Here is a 19624-nt window from a genome sequence, read left to right on the forward strand (position 1 = left end):
GGGTACCTTTTCATAGATGAAGGTTGACATGGTCTGTAACTACTCTCCCCACAAACTAAACGCAGTGGCGCGACATCCCATAGAGGGCCAAGGCCTACTGTGCCCATCTCAATTTTCTTGACCTTGGTACTCATTTATCGAGCCACTGAAGGGAGGAAAGGCTGAGTCAACCTTACCCGGCCCGAGGATCGAACCCAGGACCTGTGGCACGGGAGCACGAAGCGCTACCACTCAGCCACCAGGCGTCAAATCTGCCTTAAGGAATCCAAAATTTGAACCGCTTTCTTGACCAAACTATTCAGATTTCGGCTACCCCCTATATTATTTCGAGGGGGGGGGGCAGAAATCTGAATCCATTGGACAAAAAGGGTATGTTTATTCAAGGAAAGCATGCTTTTGTGTCTGATTTCGTAACGTAAAAAAATCGTCTGCACTAATTAATTAGCATATTTGGGGAGACCCCTCTCATCATCGAGCGTTATAGGAGTTCTACAAAATTCTTAAAATCTTAATTTTAAATAGATCGTGATTCTGCAATAGATCCAAAATACTCAATACGGAAAATATTAGCAATGACAAACGATGAGAAGTTTTCATGTTTTTCCTCTCTATTTAAGGCAAATACTGGATATTTTCAGTTAGTGCTGGTTAGTTAGTGAATCAAAAAGTCTTACTTGAAGGCTAGTTTGACCCAATGCTTGATCCAGACGTTCCCTTGTCTTTTGGATTGGGTTCGAAATTAAAAGTCGATGGAGTTGAACATTGGTAGCCGTAAACTTAAAATTGAGTCGGCAGTTCAATACCCGTTATAAAATACCTCTGTTAGCAACGTTATCAAAAGAATGCAAAACTTTACAAATTCAAAGCTTGTAGTTAAAAAAAAATTCCTCTGGTTGATTTGTTGAATCAAACTTGCGAGCATTTTACGAAATGTTTAAAATCTTAATTTTAAATAGAGTTTGACGAATTAACAGATCCAAAAACAAAAAAAACTCAATACTGAAAATACAGTCAAACCTCGCTATTATGAACCTTCAAGGGACCGAAATTTCAGTTCACTATAACCGGCACTTTACTATTCCCGTTCAGCAACACAATTTTAATTAATGGTTTCAACCCACCTCCCTTTTATTACACATTATTTAAATGAACGAAAAATAATACGTAGTAACAAAAAATGTGTTAACTTATATTTTTTATTACTCTTCGTCTTGCGCACACAAAAAATTAGCAATTTTAAGCTGATGAGCAATCCTCAACATCAGATAAGGAAACACTTCCCGACTCTCAGATAATTTTTCTTGAATTTATGTAATTCCGCTTTTTAAACCCAGCCATTCGAGCACATATAAGTAGTCTCACCCAATCGCTTGGCAAATTCATCGGCTTTGACTTGAAGAATTTTTCCAAATACTGGAAGATTCTTTGAATGCTGAACCAATTCAATAACGAAGCAAACATGAAAAAAATGCTCGTTGATACATTCCATGCTATGGATGGTTTTAAAAATCGGTATATGTATTTATTTAGAAGCAGAAATTTCAAAATTGTTACAAAAAAATGAAGAAAATCAGTCGAAGACAGGAAAAAGTTCATATTATCCAACTTGTTCTCTTTTTTTTGGGATCACTATATCTACAAAAAATTACATTATACGTATATAGCAAGGCACGGAAGCGAACACTTCTTTCACTATATCCGGGAGTTCACTATAAACTATATTCGCTATAGCTGGTTTTGACTGTATTAGTTACCTCTTATTAGTAAAATAATACGTATGGTTAAAAGCAAAACTTGTAATTAGAGCAGCATTTCTTTGTTTGACTTGGCTAGTCTCACTTGCAAGCATTATGGACTTTTACCTAATTTCTCGAAATCTTTCTCGAATGCATCTATCAATTCTCGATAAAAGCGTATCTTTCAAAACTAACAAAACATTCGAGGAAAATTTTGACGAGGAGGTCAAATATTGAAAGTAGTTTGTTCCAAGAACGAACTCGCACTCTCAAGCTCGTTCTTAAAACAAACCCTCCTTTCTAAACAGGAAAGAAGATCTTGTTTGTTTATCTTCAAAACTGCAGCCCGATTTTAATTAAGATAGTGCCTCTACCCATTAACGTTCTAAGTGACGATAACCCTGTCTTTTAAAAGAGATTCGTAGTTTTGGGGTTCGTAGTTTTAAACCTTGACTCGGGGAGAAGAATGTTCCAAATAGCAAAAGTTTTCACCTCGATCGAAGGAAACGATAATGTCCCCGCCGCCATCGTTTATCTGTTACTCGATAGTATGTCGCCCTTCTTATGGAAATTGAGTTGTAAAGATGCTGAGGATTTGAATGAATTAGAGGTTAATTACCTCGCCAAAACCTAGTGTATGATAAGAGATCTTTTCTTTTTAAGTTGGCGCCAAATCTTATTCTCTGCGGTTGCAGATATTGTTTGTTTTAACAGAGGGGGGGAGGGGGCTGAAAACCATGAATTATTTAAGGGTTAAAGCTATGAATTATGCAAAATTTAAGGCCTCCAGAACACCTGCAATCGGGCATATTGTTCGAAAAGGGAAAAGAGGGGGAGAAAAGAAGATTAACTCTGAATGTATTTTGGCGGCACAATAAGTCTGATAACGTGTGCTTGTGGGGAAAGCCGCCAAGTGAGAAGGGAATTGGAAAGTTGTTCGATGTTGCTTTTGTTCCTTTCGAGTTTTATCAGATGATTTAAGCCAAAAGAGGAGACTTTTAAATAACCTGGTAATTAATTGCGGGTTTTGGCAAAAGGTTCTTCTGAAAATTAACATTTATCTGATTTTAGATAGGTAGTCTTTTCGGATTCTTGTGCCTTTTTAAATATTTATTTCGCTATCATAAATCGAAATTTATAAGTACCAGAGCGCTCGCGTTTGTATGATTGATCGCGCAAACGATTGAAGTCACGGGACATATGCTTTTCATTCAAATTATACCTGGACTTTTGCGTCATCCTTCGAAGACTTTAAGTTATTTAACTGAAAGAAAAATACTTAAATTTTGAATAATTTACATTGTTTTCTCCTTGGTGTAATTTAGCTTAGTTCTACTACTTTATTTAATATAAGCAGATTGCAATAGTTTCAAAAATTACTGTTTTAATTCTGTGAAAAGTTATATAAATATTCATTGGTATATTGTAGGGGGATTTAGATGGTAGTTAAAGGGTTTATTTAAAATTTGAGAAGACTAAATTGTTTCATGAGAATATGTCTTTTATTTTAAAAATAAATAAAATTCTTCTTTTCTATTTAAATAATATTCTTACAGGTCCTTTTTATCCTGATCTCTTTTCGGACCAGATACCAAAACATTGTTATCTCTTTAAACATATTCCTTTATTTTTCAGATACTAGACAGAGAGGTATTTCTTAGAAATTTCAGCATTATTAATAATTAAATTTTTAAAATCAAACTTTGTTAGTAATACCCCTATTTTTAACAAGTTTGTCATGAATTTTAGTAAATAGAATAACGGACTTGACATATATATGTTTGAAGCAATAAAGAAACAAAATTATTTCAGAAACATATTAAATTTATGTTTGATTTAGATTAGAAACGTAATGAGCTAAATTATGCATTTCAATAAATAAATATTTTTATGCAACTAATCATGGAAAAGAGAAGACTTACAGGAAATAGGTATTCAACACTAAAAAACTTTTACTTCGTAAACCAGCGAAGAAGATTCAAAATGGCTGCTTATAAGCTATTTTTCCTAGTAAATATGTGTTGCCATTCATAAAAATCTAATTGTCTAAAAAATGTAAACAAGCATAGTTTTAAAAATGTAAATTTTTTTTTTACTCTGGTTGTTTAAAATTCGCGAACATTTCATGGCAGCGATATTTAGTAGCTACGTTAATTTTTATCAATTGTCTTAAAACCTTTCTTAAAATGTAGTTTAGAACATTGGCCACTAAAATAAAATAAGTTCATAATGTTTAGAAAACGATTCATAGAATTATAATATATTTCATTTTACTTTCATTTACTTTCTTTTTAAATACTTTTTTTTACTTAAATAACGCTGTTTTTTACTATTTAGTTTTTTTCTATTTAGTTTTTTTTTAGCTTCAGGAGCTTTTTGACATTTGTTTGTTATTGAATTATATAAATGTTTCACATTATTTTTCTAATAAACCTTAAAAATAATTTTGATTGAAATTTAGTAACTTACTATTATTTATATATAAAAAAAATATAAAGATATTTTTTCTGCAGGTTTCAAGTGTGGTGGGACGAGCAGATGTGTTATGTTGTGTTTTGTATTTATCTTCACTCATTGCATGCTCCAAGTAAGTATGACGTCATTTATTGTATGAGCTATATATGTATGAGCACGAATATACAACCAAAAAAATTTATTTTATTTTCTAACTTTGATTACTTTATTAAGAAATAGTAATAGGTAAATATATAGAATTATGTATGTGTTTTATAACAAATTATCTATCACCATTTCTTCTTTCGGAAAGTGTGACATTCTCTAAACACTTACGACTTACAGGTTTTTTTATGTACTGAATATTAAAAAATATTATTTATAGGCTGATTCAAGGATTTTTACGTAAGCAGTACAAGCATCCATTTTCTAAAAACTTACAACTTAAAGGTTTTTTTATGTACTAAAGATTTTAAAAAAATTATAAAAAGTATTATTTACAGGCTGATTCATGAATTTTTACGTAAGCAGTAAAAACAGCCATTCTCTAAAAACTTACGACTTAAAGGTTTTTTTATGCACTAAAGATTAAAAAAAAATTATGAAAAAGTATTATTTATAGTCTGATTCAAGGATTTTTACGTAAGCAACACAAGTAGAGTTTTTTTTTAAAAACATCTATAAAAGTAATTAAAAACATTGTTAAATGTTCAGTCAAGTTTTAAATACAGTAAAAAGGAATATTTTAATACTTAATAACTATTAATATCTAGTATTTAATTAATATGACTTTTAAATTTGATTTTTTGAAAACCAAGAGCAGGATTAGCTCTTGAATATGGTTAAAAATTCTTGAATTTTAAATGGATATTAGTTCAACTTTCACATTCACAAATATATAATTCGATACAGCAACAATATATTATAGTCAAATATTTAAATTTGAAAAATTGCTTGTTCGTGCAAAACCGGATACAGGATACAGAGATCATATTTAATCTCTTACTGGTGGGCTCCTCTCCCTGCACGCTGACGCTCGCTATAAGTTAAACCCATTTAAATTGTGTTCTAGTGTAAAATCTAAAAAATTTAAATAAATCATATAAATATTTAAAACTAATGCCTTTTTAAAAAATCAAAATATTTAGTCAATTATGAGTTGTTGAAACAAAATAAAATAAAATTTAAATAATTGGCATGTAATAGAAAAACTTAAAAAACCGGGGAAAAAAACAATTAAAACAGAAAAAAAACATTATTATTTTACAAAACAATTACTATTAAAGATTCAATCAACTTTGTTAAAAACGCAGTTATGAATTTAAGAACTTTGAGCTATCACTGTGAAACTATGATCATTATTATTATTATGAAAAAAAATTATTGTCATCGAACTTGCTTAAGTATTATTAAAACATAATATAGAAAACTTTGTTGATATGAACCATTCGCTTATAACCTTTAAATTTTCCCCAATTTATAGCTCAGTTTGTTTCAGATTTTTGTTGTTCATGCGAGAAAGGAATTTTCATTCGAATATGCGTTAACGTCTACGTTTACGACTTCATGCTTGTGACAGCTTATGTGCTTGATATTTCAATAGATTTGAATCCCTTTCAGTTAAAATAAGTTGTCGGAAATGTTACTGAAATCGTGTTGATTGATTGTATTAACTAATGTATTGATTTCTTACCTGTAGTAACTTGGTTTTTTGATAGAGAAAAATAATTTAATTTTCAGATTTCCAAGTTAATTAGAAAAATTAAACAATTTTTTTGCCTTTTATTGAATTACCTAATCTGCGCATCTAGATAACCTGTACATTAACTAATATCTTCATTTTAATGGTAACACTTTTAGTAATTTAGTACACAGTGTTACTTTTTACATTTAAAGTAAGTTACAGTTTATTACAGAAGTTTTTAATTATAACTAATAAAAACAATGACGGAAGTTTTTTTTAAAAAGTAGTAATTTCTTTCCCGCTAAATATTCCCTACATAGGATATTACTTTTTGTTGAGCCAAAGCTATTTATGATTTTGTTTGCTTTTTGTCCTCGATTCTCGATTAATTGGTAATTTTCCTACACTTCAATAGCTGAAACAGCAACAAAAAAATCACTTTTTTCCGATGACATTCTTCATTGAATATTGGCTTGATAAATGTATCAATGAAGCGAAACATATTAAATGGTCTAATCCTTCAACAACAACAAAAAAATCCACTTCGCTTTATTGTTCTAATCTAAGAATAAGTTCTTAAGCACTGTTTTGTTATATTGTTCATCAAAAAAGTTTCGGGGCAAATTTTGTAACTTTGCCTCTAAGTAATTAAGGTAAGTTCTCCACTGGACTTGGTTTCAAAATGGCGAACCGGAAGAATTAGTGAAGGCGCCTTCCACTAGATAATTAACTCCTCCACCACGAAGCGGAGTTGAGTTGGAAAAATCAATTTACCGTTTAGTTTTAACAGAGTGGAAGTTGAAGTGAAAGTTTCTTCCCCCATTTCAGTATTTTGTTTTTATCTTTAGCTTTTTGTTTGAAAAGTTTTCTAGCTGTGGTGAAAACTTTTTCCCTCTTCTGAGTTATTGAAGGTGTTATCTCGGTCAATTTCATTTTCACTTCTTTTAAGTTTTGGGGGGCCGAAAAGAAGTAAAGAAAAAGAAAGCTTTGGACCAAAAAATGTATTTTCGATGTTAATTTTTTTCTTTCTTCGAGAAATTCAATTACGAAAGGAGAAATTATCTGTTGGGGAAAAAAAAATACTCGAAGCCTAAAACGTAATTGAGCTAAAGATTTTGGTTATTACTTACCTAAATTGATTCTATTTTTGGTGATTCAGATGATAATGGTCTAAGAAGTTGTTTGGAACATAGTTTGAAGACTGGTTAGAATACAAAATCAAAATTTCGAATTATACAAGATTTTGTTATAAATTCTGCAGTTAAAGTATTATTTTAAAATCTTTACCAGAAATTAAATCACAAATAGTTATATATTTACAGTATGTTATTAAACCGTGTTATTTAAAGTCTGTCTGTATAATTAAAACGTAATTGAGCTAAAGATTTCGGTTATTGCTTACCTAAATTGATTCCATTTTTGGTGATTCAGATGATAATGGTCTAAGAAGTTGTTTGGAACATAGTTTGAAGACTGGTTAGAATACAAAATCAAAATTTCGAATTATACAAGATTTTGTTATAAATTCTGCAGTTAAAGTATTATTTTAAAATCTTTACCAGAAATTAAATCACAAATAGTTATATATTTACAGTATGTTATTAAACCGTGTTATTTAAAGTCTGTCTGTATAATTAAAACGTAATTGAGCTAAAGATTTCGGTTATTGCTTACCTAAATTGATTCCATTTTTGGTGATTCAGATGATAATGGTCTAAGAAGTTGTTTGGAACATAGTTTGAAGACTGGTTTGAATACAAAATCGAAATTTCGAATTATACAAGATTTTGTTATAATCTCTGCAGTTAAAATATTATTTTAAAATCTTTACCAGAAATTAAATCACAAATAGTTATATATTTACAGTCTGTTATTAAACCGTGTTATTTACAGTCTGTCTGTATAATTAAAACGCAACTGAGATAAAGATTTTGGTTATTAATTATTTAAATTGATTCTATTTTTGGTGATTCAGATTATAATGGTTTAAGAAGCTGTTTGAAATATAGTTTGAAGACTGGTTTAAATACGAAATCAAAATTTCGAATTATACGAGATTTTGTTACAAACTCTGCAGTTGACGTATTGATTTAAAATCTTCACCAGAAATTAAATCACAAATAGTTATATATTTACATTCTGTTATAAATAAATTAGCGTTTACAAAAACTAATTTAAAAATAGTCCTATTTGTTGTCCGTCTGAGAAATTTTAATCATATTATCATGAACCGTTACCAATTGTAACCAAACAATTATCAATTAATTCTTTATAATATAACTATGTAACTGTGAATGACCAAAATTCGTGATTGTTGACTTCCAACGGTGAAAGTTGACAATCACATAGTCGCTTTGGTAATTGTCCGAAATATATACTAGGTCTAGTTAAGTGCCACTATTTGGTATACATTTGCCCGGTATGCCCTACATCAATGTTTTTTTTTAAGGTTCAGTGCTACTACACTGGTTATCATAAATTAAGGAAAAATCACAAAAATAGCGATAACTCTTTCAAAAGTAAGCCAAACCGTGCAAAATTTGCATATGTTGTCCACTAAGAGTAGCTGAGTAAAATTGCAATATGCAAATTAGTGGCGCTGCACTCGGCTTACGTCATCTGCCTGGAGCATAAAAGTCCAAGTTTGAGAGAAAGCACACAAATTTTACTGTGATTGCGACATTGAAAATCTGAGATAGCCAATTCGTAATAATGACCTCTAGGCATCATTTGCCTGAAGAACTACGATGGAGAGCCATCGGGAGACTAGAGGCAGGGCAGAGTCAATCAGAAGTGGCCAGATGGCTAAATGTGAGTCCATCTGTGGTTCATAGACTTTGGAGGCAATTTCAAACCACAGATTCGGCATCTAGGAGGTTCAGTCAAGGACGGCCAACTGTTACGACCAGTGCCGATGACCGATATTTGACATTAAGTGCACGCAGGAATAGAACCGCTACTCCGACACATCTTAGATCCTCTCTTGCTGCAGCCACCGGAAGGTTGGTGTCAACGTCAACTGTGCGCAGAAGGCTCCACGAAGGTGGTCTGTATGCGAGACGACCAGCCATTTGCGTGCCGCTCACATCACGCCATAGGAGAGACCGTTTGCAGTGGGCCCGACAACATGTCCACTGGACGTCAGATCAATGGAGGCCTGTTCTCTTTACGGATGAGTCCAGGTTTAGTCTAGAAAGTGACAGTAGACGTTATTTGATATGGAGAGAACCTGGGACCCGTTATCATCCATCAAACATCCGTGAAAGAGATGCATACGGAAGAGGCAGTGTCTGTGTTTGGGGAGGCATATCCTTAGGAGGGCGCACATACCTCCATGTCTTTCCAAGGGGAACCGTGAATGCTCAGGTTTATCGAGACAACATCCTTGATGCTTATGTGCGCCCATATGCCGGGGCAATTGGTGATTGCTTCCTGTTACAGGACGATAATGCAAGACCACACAGAGCTCGCATTGTTGATGATTATCTTCAACAGGAAACAATTACTCGCATGGAGTGGCCAGCTCGATCCCCGGACTTGAATCCTATCGAGCACGTTTGGGATGCTCTAGGGAGGCGTGTATCTGCCATCAATCCGCCCCCTCAGACCCTTGCCACGCTTGCAACTGCTTTACAAGAGCAATGGCTCTCACTTCCTATTGAACTGATAGACCGCATAATTGAAAGCATCACACATCGCTGTTTGTGCTGTATTGCTTCTAGAGGCAATCATATTCCATATTAAAGGTACTTTTTCTATTGCAAACCGATACTTCCAATTTGTTTATTTTATACATGTGCTAATTTCTATACTACTATTAATGTCTGATAATTTCTTTTTATGTTGTTTAATACCTTACTATGTGTTGTATATTGTGGGTAAGTTTCATAAAATTCCATGTGTAATTTCTTGAGTTATCGCGATTTTTGTGAATTTTCCTTAATTTATGATAACCAGTGTATATGCATTTAACCTGTTCTCCAGACACTGATGTTTCCCCTAATCTATCCTTGACGGATATTAAAATATCGAGTAAATATAATAATATCAATGAATAAATTAATATCAAAGCGGATATAACAAATATTTCGGACATTCGCCAAGGATACTATATGATTGTTGACATTCACCGGTGAAAGTTGACATTCTATTGATTTCACGATAACAACTATATCAATCAAGTCAAATTTGGAGTAAATTTTTCCGATGCTTTTAATTCAGATTTTTATTTTTTTTATCAAATGTTATTGAAATTGATGTAATCTGTAAATTTCTGATAATGGGCGAATTGTGTAACAGGTGCGTAGTTGTCGAAACAATTGCCTACTGTAATACTATACTTTAATTTGTTTATTATAGTTTGAATTATTTAAGATTCTTCATACTCTTATTGAATGTATTGACAAGAATTTTTTTTAGGTGCATTCATCTACAGAAAAATACACGCGATTCGTGAAAAAGAAAATATTATTTGGTTGTTAATCCGGGCGGGGAAAGAAACTGTCAATCTTACAATAAAATACGAAATAAAGAAGAGAGAAAAATATTTTTCACTTCTATTTCCATGTTGAGAGCATTGATTGACAATATTACCATGCCATCTTGGATCTTATGTTCTTTTTTATTTTCAATAAACTTCTGAAGATTAAACAGGGCATTGCGTACAAAGAAAAGTGGAAAATAAAATTTTCTATTTGATTACTATAACTTAGAAAATTCTTCTTAAAGGTTACAAAAATAATTAAATAAAATTATTCAGAAGAAGGAAAATGCGGTTCGTCTTATAAATGAAAATAAAGCCTGACAACATGAGTAAAGAATAAATAAAGCGACAAAGACAAATATACTATAGTTTTGATTACATAACAAAAAACCTTCCTCAGTGTGAATCACAGAATCAGTTAAATCCTCTCGTTTTATGTATTAATTTTCAACACTGAGGAAAATTTTTGATTGTCAAACTAAACTATATTTTGACTATATATATGGCTTCATTTGTGCTTTATTTGTATTTTCTTACTTTATCTTTGATTAAAGTTATTTAGTAATTTTGCATGCATTTTTTTACAAATTTAGGCTGAGTAATTTTAGATAAATAATTAAATACCTTATAGTGGTTTATTTTTATATTCCGCTTTACTGAGTGATTTATTTTTTCCGTTGCACAAAATTTTCGATTGAGCTCTAAAAGGGTATTTTGGCCTTTTAAACTTTCGAATTTCAAAAAAAAAAATGATAGTCAACTTCCTCTAATTGTCTCATTTTTGATTTTTTTGATTTTATTTTAAATGTTCTACAAGCTGGGATTTCCTTACAACACAAGCTTCTGAAAATTAAAATAAACTGAATTTTAAATAATATTATAATTAAGAATAAAATAAGAAATTAAAATAAATCTATTCTACAATTAATCTGAAACTCCACAATCCTGAAAATTTGCGGAATAAACTTGTTAGGAAATAGATTCGTAGAATAGTCAGAAATTCCACAAAAGGTCCCAATTCTGACTTTTTGATCATGAATGATTTATAAACTGGGGCATTTTTACTAGGGAATCCTTTAAAAATTAGAAATAAATAAGCCTGTGGAACTTAAAATCAGTGTATTAATGTGTGTTTATTCTTTTTAGAAACACCCTGCTGTGGCAAAGCGTGAGCTTATTGTGCGCCGGTTTGGCATTAATCGCCAAAGAACAAGGAATAACCGTCCTCGGAGTTTGCCTCGTCTATCAGCTACTAATGCTGATTGAAAGGAACTTCATCAGGTAAGGCAAATCATATTTAATTCGACAATTATTGGTTTTATTATTATTGCTACCCTTAGCGGTCGTTTATTGGTCCTGTAATCGACTTTATACATAGATTTAATCTGTTACGACCTCTCAACCTAAGGCACTATCTTCATAACTTATTGTTTGCGTTACATAATATCAACCTACTGCGCCATCTTCATAACTAATTGTTTGTGCTACATAATATCAACCTACTGCGCTATCTTCATGACTAATTGTTTGTGCTACATAATATCAACCTACTACGCTATCTTCATAACTAATTGTTTGTGCTACATAATATCAACCTACTGCGCTATCTTCATAACTAATTGTTTGTGCTGCATAATATCAACCTAAGGCACTATCTTCATAACTAATTGTTTGCGTTACATAATATCAGCCTACTGCGCTATCTTCATAACTAATTGTTTGTGCTACATAATATCAACCTATTGCGCTACCTTCATAACTAATTGTTTGCGTTACATAATATTAAATTTCGTCATTAAGAAATGCATTTTAGTCGCCTTGGCAACAAATTGATATCATATTTGGGAATTAAACTTAGTTGATATTTTAATGTTGTGAAGAGCGTTCTTTTTACTGTAAATTTGGGATGTTTTCGTGCGATCTGCCATTTGTTTTGTATTTTTTTCAATGTAATAAATGATACTTTATACTTTGAAACAAATAAAATTAGTGTTCAAAAAATAGAACCAGGAATATTAACTAAGCGTAGCAGACAGCTGCAACCATTTTTTTACTAAGGCGTTGCCTAATGGTGTAAAGTTGTCGCGAATGTAAAACAATTTATCAATTTAACTGTTAACATTTAATCAGGAGATTTAGTTTCCAGTATATTTTAATTTCCAGTCTTTTAATTATTAAATTTCATTAACGATAAAAATCCTGAAGCATGAATGGAAATCAGTTGATCAAATAAACACTTTATACGATTATTGTCGTTGCATAAACTGTAACTTTACCGATGGTTTTTGCTTCTAACATTCTCGAAGGAAAGATAAACTCGAAAACTTATTAGAAGCAAAGAAGCATATTTAAATGTCGAGTGTTATTTTAAAATTGGTTTTATTTATCAAAATAAAAATCGTTTATCAGTTTGAGAAGGAACATGTCCACAAGATATAAATTGAGTCAAAGAAAACAGATTCAAGTAAAATTTATTTTACAGGATTCCGCCATTTTAATTTTACATTCGCAACGATGTCAATGCAAAATAAATTCAATTGAATTGCTTTTATAGGATAGCAATTCATCTGATTTGTTGACAAGAAGTCGAGTCGTTATAGAGAAGACGAATTTTCTTCTACCCCCACCTCTGTTTTCTCCCCCCTCACTTTATCCTGGAGGCCATCTCCGCACAGATGCATTACGTGCACAATAAAAAGAAAATCTGTAAAGAAAAGTACTTTAAACATCGTTTTGCTTTCGCACCAAATTCCTTTTTTGTACAGTTAAAGAAAAATACGCGGCTTTTATTTATTTTATTTATTCCACTTTTTTTTTCTTCATTTTCTTTCACAGGAATTTCTTTTCGCGTGCTATCGTACTCTGACAATGTTCGATGACGATGATGCAGGCACAGAGAATCGATTCCTCAATCTTTTTTTTTTTTTTTTATATCGTTTGCTTTTTCTCTTCTTCAGTCTGAGTTTTTGGAGACGTTTTAGTTTGCTTTTTTGAAACAAGCTTTTTCTTTTCCTCCTTTGGCAACATGGAGTTCTTACTCTCCAACAAAGATTCTTCTTTCTTTATTCTGATCAGTTTGTGTATGTCGCAGGCAAAGCGATTTCTTGTTCTCTCATTTAGAATAATCGTCTGCATCTTGCTATTTCACAGGGACATTCTCCAAACTGAAGTAAAAAATAAAAAAACTTTTTGAACTTATTTTTATAAATTGAAGTGTAAAACACGGTGGCTTTAAAGATTATGCCAAAACGGTTTTCGCAAAGAATTTTTTTACCCACCTTCTATTGAAATAGCCTCTGTAATCCTAATGAACTCCCAAAACAAGTCCAAGAGATATATATACACCATCCGCAGAATTTCGAAATATCGTTTTTATTCTATTTCCTGAAAATGAAACTCTTCAATAATATGACATTAAGTTTAAAATCTAAACATTGACAATCCAGTCTAAATTTTACCTGTTTTTGTTTCATCATAATTAAATCATAAATTTAATCTATAAAATAAATTAAAAGTTATCGTTCTAAAATTAAGGATCAAAAACTCCATTGAATGACCTGTTCAAAAAGAGTGTTTTTTTAGAGAGTAATTATTCTTTTTTTTTTTACTTTGACAAATATATTCTACTTGGGGGGGAGTAGAGCAAAATGATTCTCTCGTGAATTTTTCAAATTAAAAAAAAAATCTATCTGAAATTTTCAATGTACATCTACAGTCTGTCCGCTATTATTATAACCCTGCCACAAAAAATTCTCCAAATAATCACACTTACGCAAAAATTTATTAAAAATGATTCGCAAAATAGTCCATCTTTCTTATTTAAAATATAATAAAAGTGTTTCACTATGCCTCAGGTTAAATGTTAACAATTATTCAAAAAATTTTATACCTATACAAAATATTTTTTTATGTTAAACATTAACATTAATAAAATTTTATACCTATACAAAATATTTTTTTTTATGTTAAATAATAACAATAGTTATAGTAGGGGCATTATATAGATTTTATTCTACTAAATGTTTTAAATAAATAACATCAGACAGTACATCATGGTCATCGTCAGTACAAAAACGTGGTTTACTTATATGAATACAGTTTTATTTTAACTTCATATTTTTAGCTAGATTGCAACTTAGTTTGTTTCAGCTTTTTGTTGCCATTGTGAAAAAAGAAATAAGAAATGCTTCCTCAGTTCTGTGGCCGCATGCAATATTTACCCTATATTATAAGCCTATAAGGGTCCTATATAGAAATTACTATTGGTGTATTATTCAAAGTCATTCTGGGATTAATATTACAAAATATAGATTCCCCAAAATTGGCTCTATATTGTAATAAATTCAATGCTTGATGCATGATATGTATGTGGTACATACAGATAAACATATACAGATATAACAATTTGACATTGTTGTAACTTATAAAAATAATCATCATTGAACGTTTTCATTTTTAAACAATGTTTTTTCAATTCGTACTATTAGTTCACACTCTTATATATTGTTCAAATTTTCTATCGTTCATAAAATACTTTTTATATTCATCCTTTCAAATTCAAATACATTTTTTTTAAACTTGTAGTGGTAGACACTTGATGTTAATACAGTTTTTTCAAATAATTGTTCATTAATAAAACTTAATGAATTAATTTTAGTTTTACATGGGCCAAAAAATTTTAATTATTTAATAAAAAGTAACTAAATTAAAGATTTCTTTGTTTACCTAAATAAGAATTGACTTTAATCAGGGGTCTGTTTAGAAGAAATTTGGGTCCGTTAACGGACCCTTCACAAAATATCTTTTCATAAAAACGGACCCTTCACAAAATATTTTAACTTAAAAACGGACCCTTCACAAAATATTTTAACTTCATTATTGTTTTGTTAATCGAATAAATTCTTCCCAGGAAGGGGGGGAAGGAGAAAAACAGATGTAAACGAACTAAATTTTGTCTTCGGCAGACGATTCTTCCATTATTCGTCCGAAATGAATATTCTGCGTTCAGCAGTAAAGGCTAAATACAAATATTAGTATGTTGCATCTCTAATTTAGAAACAGCAATTGTTGTTTATTTTTTAAAATTTAATTTTTTTAATTATAATTTTACAGTGTTGAGCATAATCTTGTATGTCTTTACAATTTAAAAACTCCTTGAAAAAGTTTTTTTTTTTTTGCAATAACGGACCCTATTTGCACAAATTCATAAAAGCGGACCCTGGTTGAAAGAATGTGAGTAATTTTTTCACAATTTCACGAAAAACGGACCTTTCACAAAATGTCTGGACAGACCCCTGCTTTAATTTTTTTTTATATTGCTTGTTTTTAATATTTTTTCATCTTAAAGTGATTCAAACAAAGAAATTTAATTTTATATCGAAATTCAAATTTACTCAAAAACTCATCGGACGCTGATATTAAAAAAGGAAGTGTTAAACGTATATTTGGAATCAGTGCCGCAAAAAAGAAGTATCCTTCGGAAATAAGTCAATTTATTTTAGCCGAGAGTCATTAATTTCAAAAGAACTTTTTTTCTTCCTATGACTTGACTTGTTGATGAAAAAATCGATATCAAATGAGATAGATGATAGAATTGGCGCCAGGGATGTGTTACTTCTTTGACTTTCTGTGTAGAACTTGAGCTTATTCTTTATGGAACTAGAGACAGGGATATACAAATGATAGACTGAGGAATATACAAATGATAGACATTTGTATATTCTTCAAATCAGTCTAGATCTATTCTTTTTATAGATTTTCAGTTACTTATAAGAAATACAATATATATTTATATATATATATATTATATTGTTTTATGAGGTGTACTATTTGTTCTTTTCATAAAAACCTTGAAATGATTTTTTCCTCAGAAGGGGTACATTTCTTACAAGCTCCCTATGCTTGAAGAAAAAAAAAGCATGTTAACTAGGTGTTTCGGTTAATTTTTTTTCTCCCCTGCTTACTCCCCTCATTAATCCCCGTGATTCTCTCTCAATCAGCTTTATTTTTTTTCTTGAAGGTTCATATTTTTCAGGAAAAAACAAACAAATATAATTTTGTTTATAAAACATAAAATTACAATAATTTACATCAGTACATTTTGTTACTATGTTAATCGACTCAAAATGACCAATGATTCAGACCTGAAAAATAACCTATTTTTTAACCTATATTTAATACCTAATTTCTTTTTCTTGAAAGTTAATACTTTTCAGACAAAAACAAATATTATTTCGTCTATGAAATATAAAATTACGATAATTTATATCAGAACATTTTGTTAATATGTTAATCGTAACAAAATGAACGATGATTTGGACGTCAAAAATAATCAACTATTCTTGAGCAAAAATTATTTAAACTTAGGAATGCAGAATGTGCGGCACAATAAGAAGTAATAAATGAGAATTAATGTCAGTTGTTTACAATATGGCGAAGTCCTTTCCCGAAAGCAAATTTCTCTTGATACTTGACTCCCCGTATAGTAAATGGTGACTGATGCATGTTAAATCCTGTCGAGTCTCTAAGTCCTCCATCTTCCCATATAAAATCATACCTTTGGGGGTACTGATCCAGGAGTTCCCTTGTCTTCTGGATTGGGTTCAAAATTACAAGGCTACGGAGTCGAACATTGGTAGTGTAAACTCAAAATTGGGTCGGCTGTTCAACGACTGTTATAAAGAAATATTAAAAAAATCTGTAACAACGAGCATGGGGACTCAGGGAATAAGGCTCAATCCTCCCAATGAGGTGACCCAGGTTCAAATTCCAGCGATGACTGATCGGTACGTTTTCCGCATCCGGTTCGGCCTGACAACAGTGCTGACGTAAAATATCCTCAGTGGTAGACGGGTCATGAGTTAGACTCCCCTTCCTGTCAGGCAAAGGAGGTTTTTCTCTCCATGTAACGCAAATGCAGGTTAGTTCCAGCAAAAAAGTTCTCCGCGAAAGCAAATTTCACCCAATACTTGATCCAGGAGTTCCCTTGTCTTCTGGATCGGGTTCAAAATTACAAGGCTACAGAGTTGAATATTGCTAGTCGTGAACTCAAAATTGAGTCTGTTGAACGACGGTGATAGAAAAAAGTGTGTATACAACCTTAAATTATATAACTCCTCAAATTGGAAACAGGTTTCTGGAGTCTTTTATATTTTTAAAACTATTGATATAAGATTTATATCTGTTGATCTTAGGGATTTATATCTTCTAACAACATCAAACCTCTTTTATTTCATTTATTTATAAAACTGCTCGCTTTTTCAAGTGGAATATATGATTTTAAAGTCTACAAATATGATATTTGTAAATGGTGGAGAGTAGCCCAAAATTTTTAAATCAACCACTCTCTATTTCGGATAAGAAAAAATATTTAAAAAAAGCATTTCGAAATTTTTTTTTTTTTATTCTAAACCTTGAGTACAAAAAAAATCGAGATAAAGAGAAATAGTGCAGAAAAAGTATCAATAAAAAGAACATAAAAAAAATACGCTAAAGGGTAGAAACCCATTAACTGGTGAGATTTTCAAACTGAACAAAAGCTTGGATCAACGCAGTTGTAATGTCTTTGGGTAAATGGACGACGAAAAGAAAAAATAAACAATAAAAACTTTACGCGTACAGAGTCGTGTTTGTTAAAAGTAATCTCTGGTTTAACTATGCTTTTTCTTTATTTTTTTTTATATTGAAACAGCTGATTCGTCCATTATATAGGCTGTTTGGCTTGAAGGTGAAGTTGGAGTAAATATTTTTAGTATTTTTTTTAGCACCTGTGCATGTATAAAGCAGAGAAAAAAATATCCCTGCAGAGAACATGCCAATTCAGAACGTTTGACAGTCTTTCATCGAAATTAAAGATTCTACATTAGAGTACTAATTACATTATCTAATCCAGAAAAAGCCAAAAAGTTAAATTAATATAATTAGATAACGTTTTTTAAGTTAGGTGTTACAATTTGAACATGCCAATTCAAAACGTTTGACTCTTTCAGTCTTTCATCGAAATTAAAGATTCTACATTAGAGTACTAAATTACATTATGTAATCCAGAAAAAGCCAAAAAGTTAAATTAATATAATTAGATAACGTTTTTTAAGTTAGGTGTTACAATTTGAACATGCCAATTCAAAACGTTTGACTCTTTCAGTCTTTCATCGAAATTAAAGATTCTACATTAGAGTACTAATTACATTATCTAATCCAGAAAAAGCCAAAAAGTTAAATTAATATAATTTGATAACGTTTTTTAAGTTAGGTGTTACAATTTGAACATGCCAATTCAAAACATTTGACTCTTTCAGTCTTTCATCGAAATTAAAGATTCTACATTAGAGTACTAATTACATTATCTAATCCAGAAAAAGCCAAAAAGTTAAATTATTATAATTAGATAGCGTTTTTCAAGTTAGGTGTTACAATTTGAACATTCCAATTCGAAACGTTTCACTCTTTCATCGAAACTAAAGATTCGATATTAGTAGAATACTAATTCCGTTATCTAATCCAGAAAAAGCCAAAAAGTTGAATTAATATAATTTGATAACGTTTTTTAAGTTAGGTGTTACAATTTATGTGATACAAAACCATATCTGTTGCAAGCATACCAAATCCATATCTAATCCATAATCGGTTTCTGAAAAAGCCACCCAGTTAATTAAAATAATTAGATAACATTTTTAAGCTAGCTGTTACAATTTGTGTGATACAAAATATACATGTTTCAAACATACCAAAACCACATTAAATCCATAATCAGTTCCTGAAAAAGCCACCAACTTAATTAATTTAATTAGATAATGTTTTTGAAGTTAGGTGTCACAATTATATAATACAAAAACATATCTCTTGTTATTGAATAACAGATCTCAGTAAGACATTTTACCAATAGCTTGTTTTTTTTCATATTTATACAATCGATTCTAACATTGTTATATGTATACTGTTTGGCTTGAATGTTACGTAGTATTCATTATGCGTTAGTGCCCGTACATGTTTAAAGAACCGAAAATTATCCTTGAAAAACATACCAGTTCTGAACGTACCCAAGTTCTTGATGGTCTCATCAAACCATTTTGATGGTTTATGTTACCAACATTTCATGATGGAAAATGCTACTTTAATAATATGATGGCTAACTATCAAGAGATGTTTGATTCTCATGAACCAACTATTCATGATCATCCGTAATGGTACATAATGGCTTTAACTATACATTTCTATGATAGTTTAGTGGAAAATCTTGTTGGTTCTCTGGCATATACCATCAAAACA

The 19624-nt window shown here is 30.9% G+C and overlaps 1 protein-coding gene across 1 annotated transcript in view; it reads left to right on the forward strand.

Annotated features, from left to right (window-relative positions):
* Positions 1 to 19624, forward strand: part of LOC107445955 (protein O-mannosyl-transferase TMTC1) — a 380735-nt gene that overhangs the window by 212949 nt on the left and 148162 nt on the right. Inside the window, exons 3-4 of the mRNA XM_071187075.2 lie at positions 4250 to 4323; positions 11504 to 11638. Of these exons, the coding sequence (XP_071043176.2) occupies positions 4250 to 4323; positions 11504 to 11638 (209 nt within the window). The remainder of the gene's footprint in view (positions 1 to 4249; positions 4324 to 11503; positions 11639 to 19624) is intronic.

This window comes from Parasteatoda tepidariorum, chromosome 9, assembly GCF_982258835.1.
Source record: "Parasteatoda tepidariorum strain Cologne lab strain chromosome 9, Ptep-v5.0, whole genome shotgun sequence".
Lineage (NCBI taxonomy): Eukaryota > Metazoa > Arthropoda > Arachnida > Araneae > Theridiidae > Parasteatoda > Parasteatoda tepidariorum.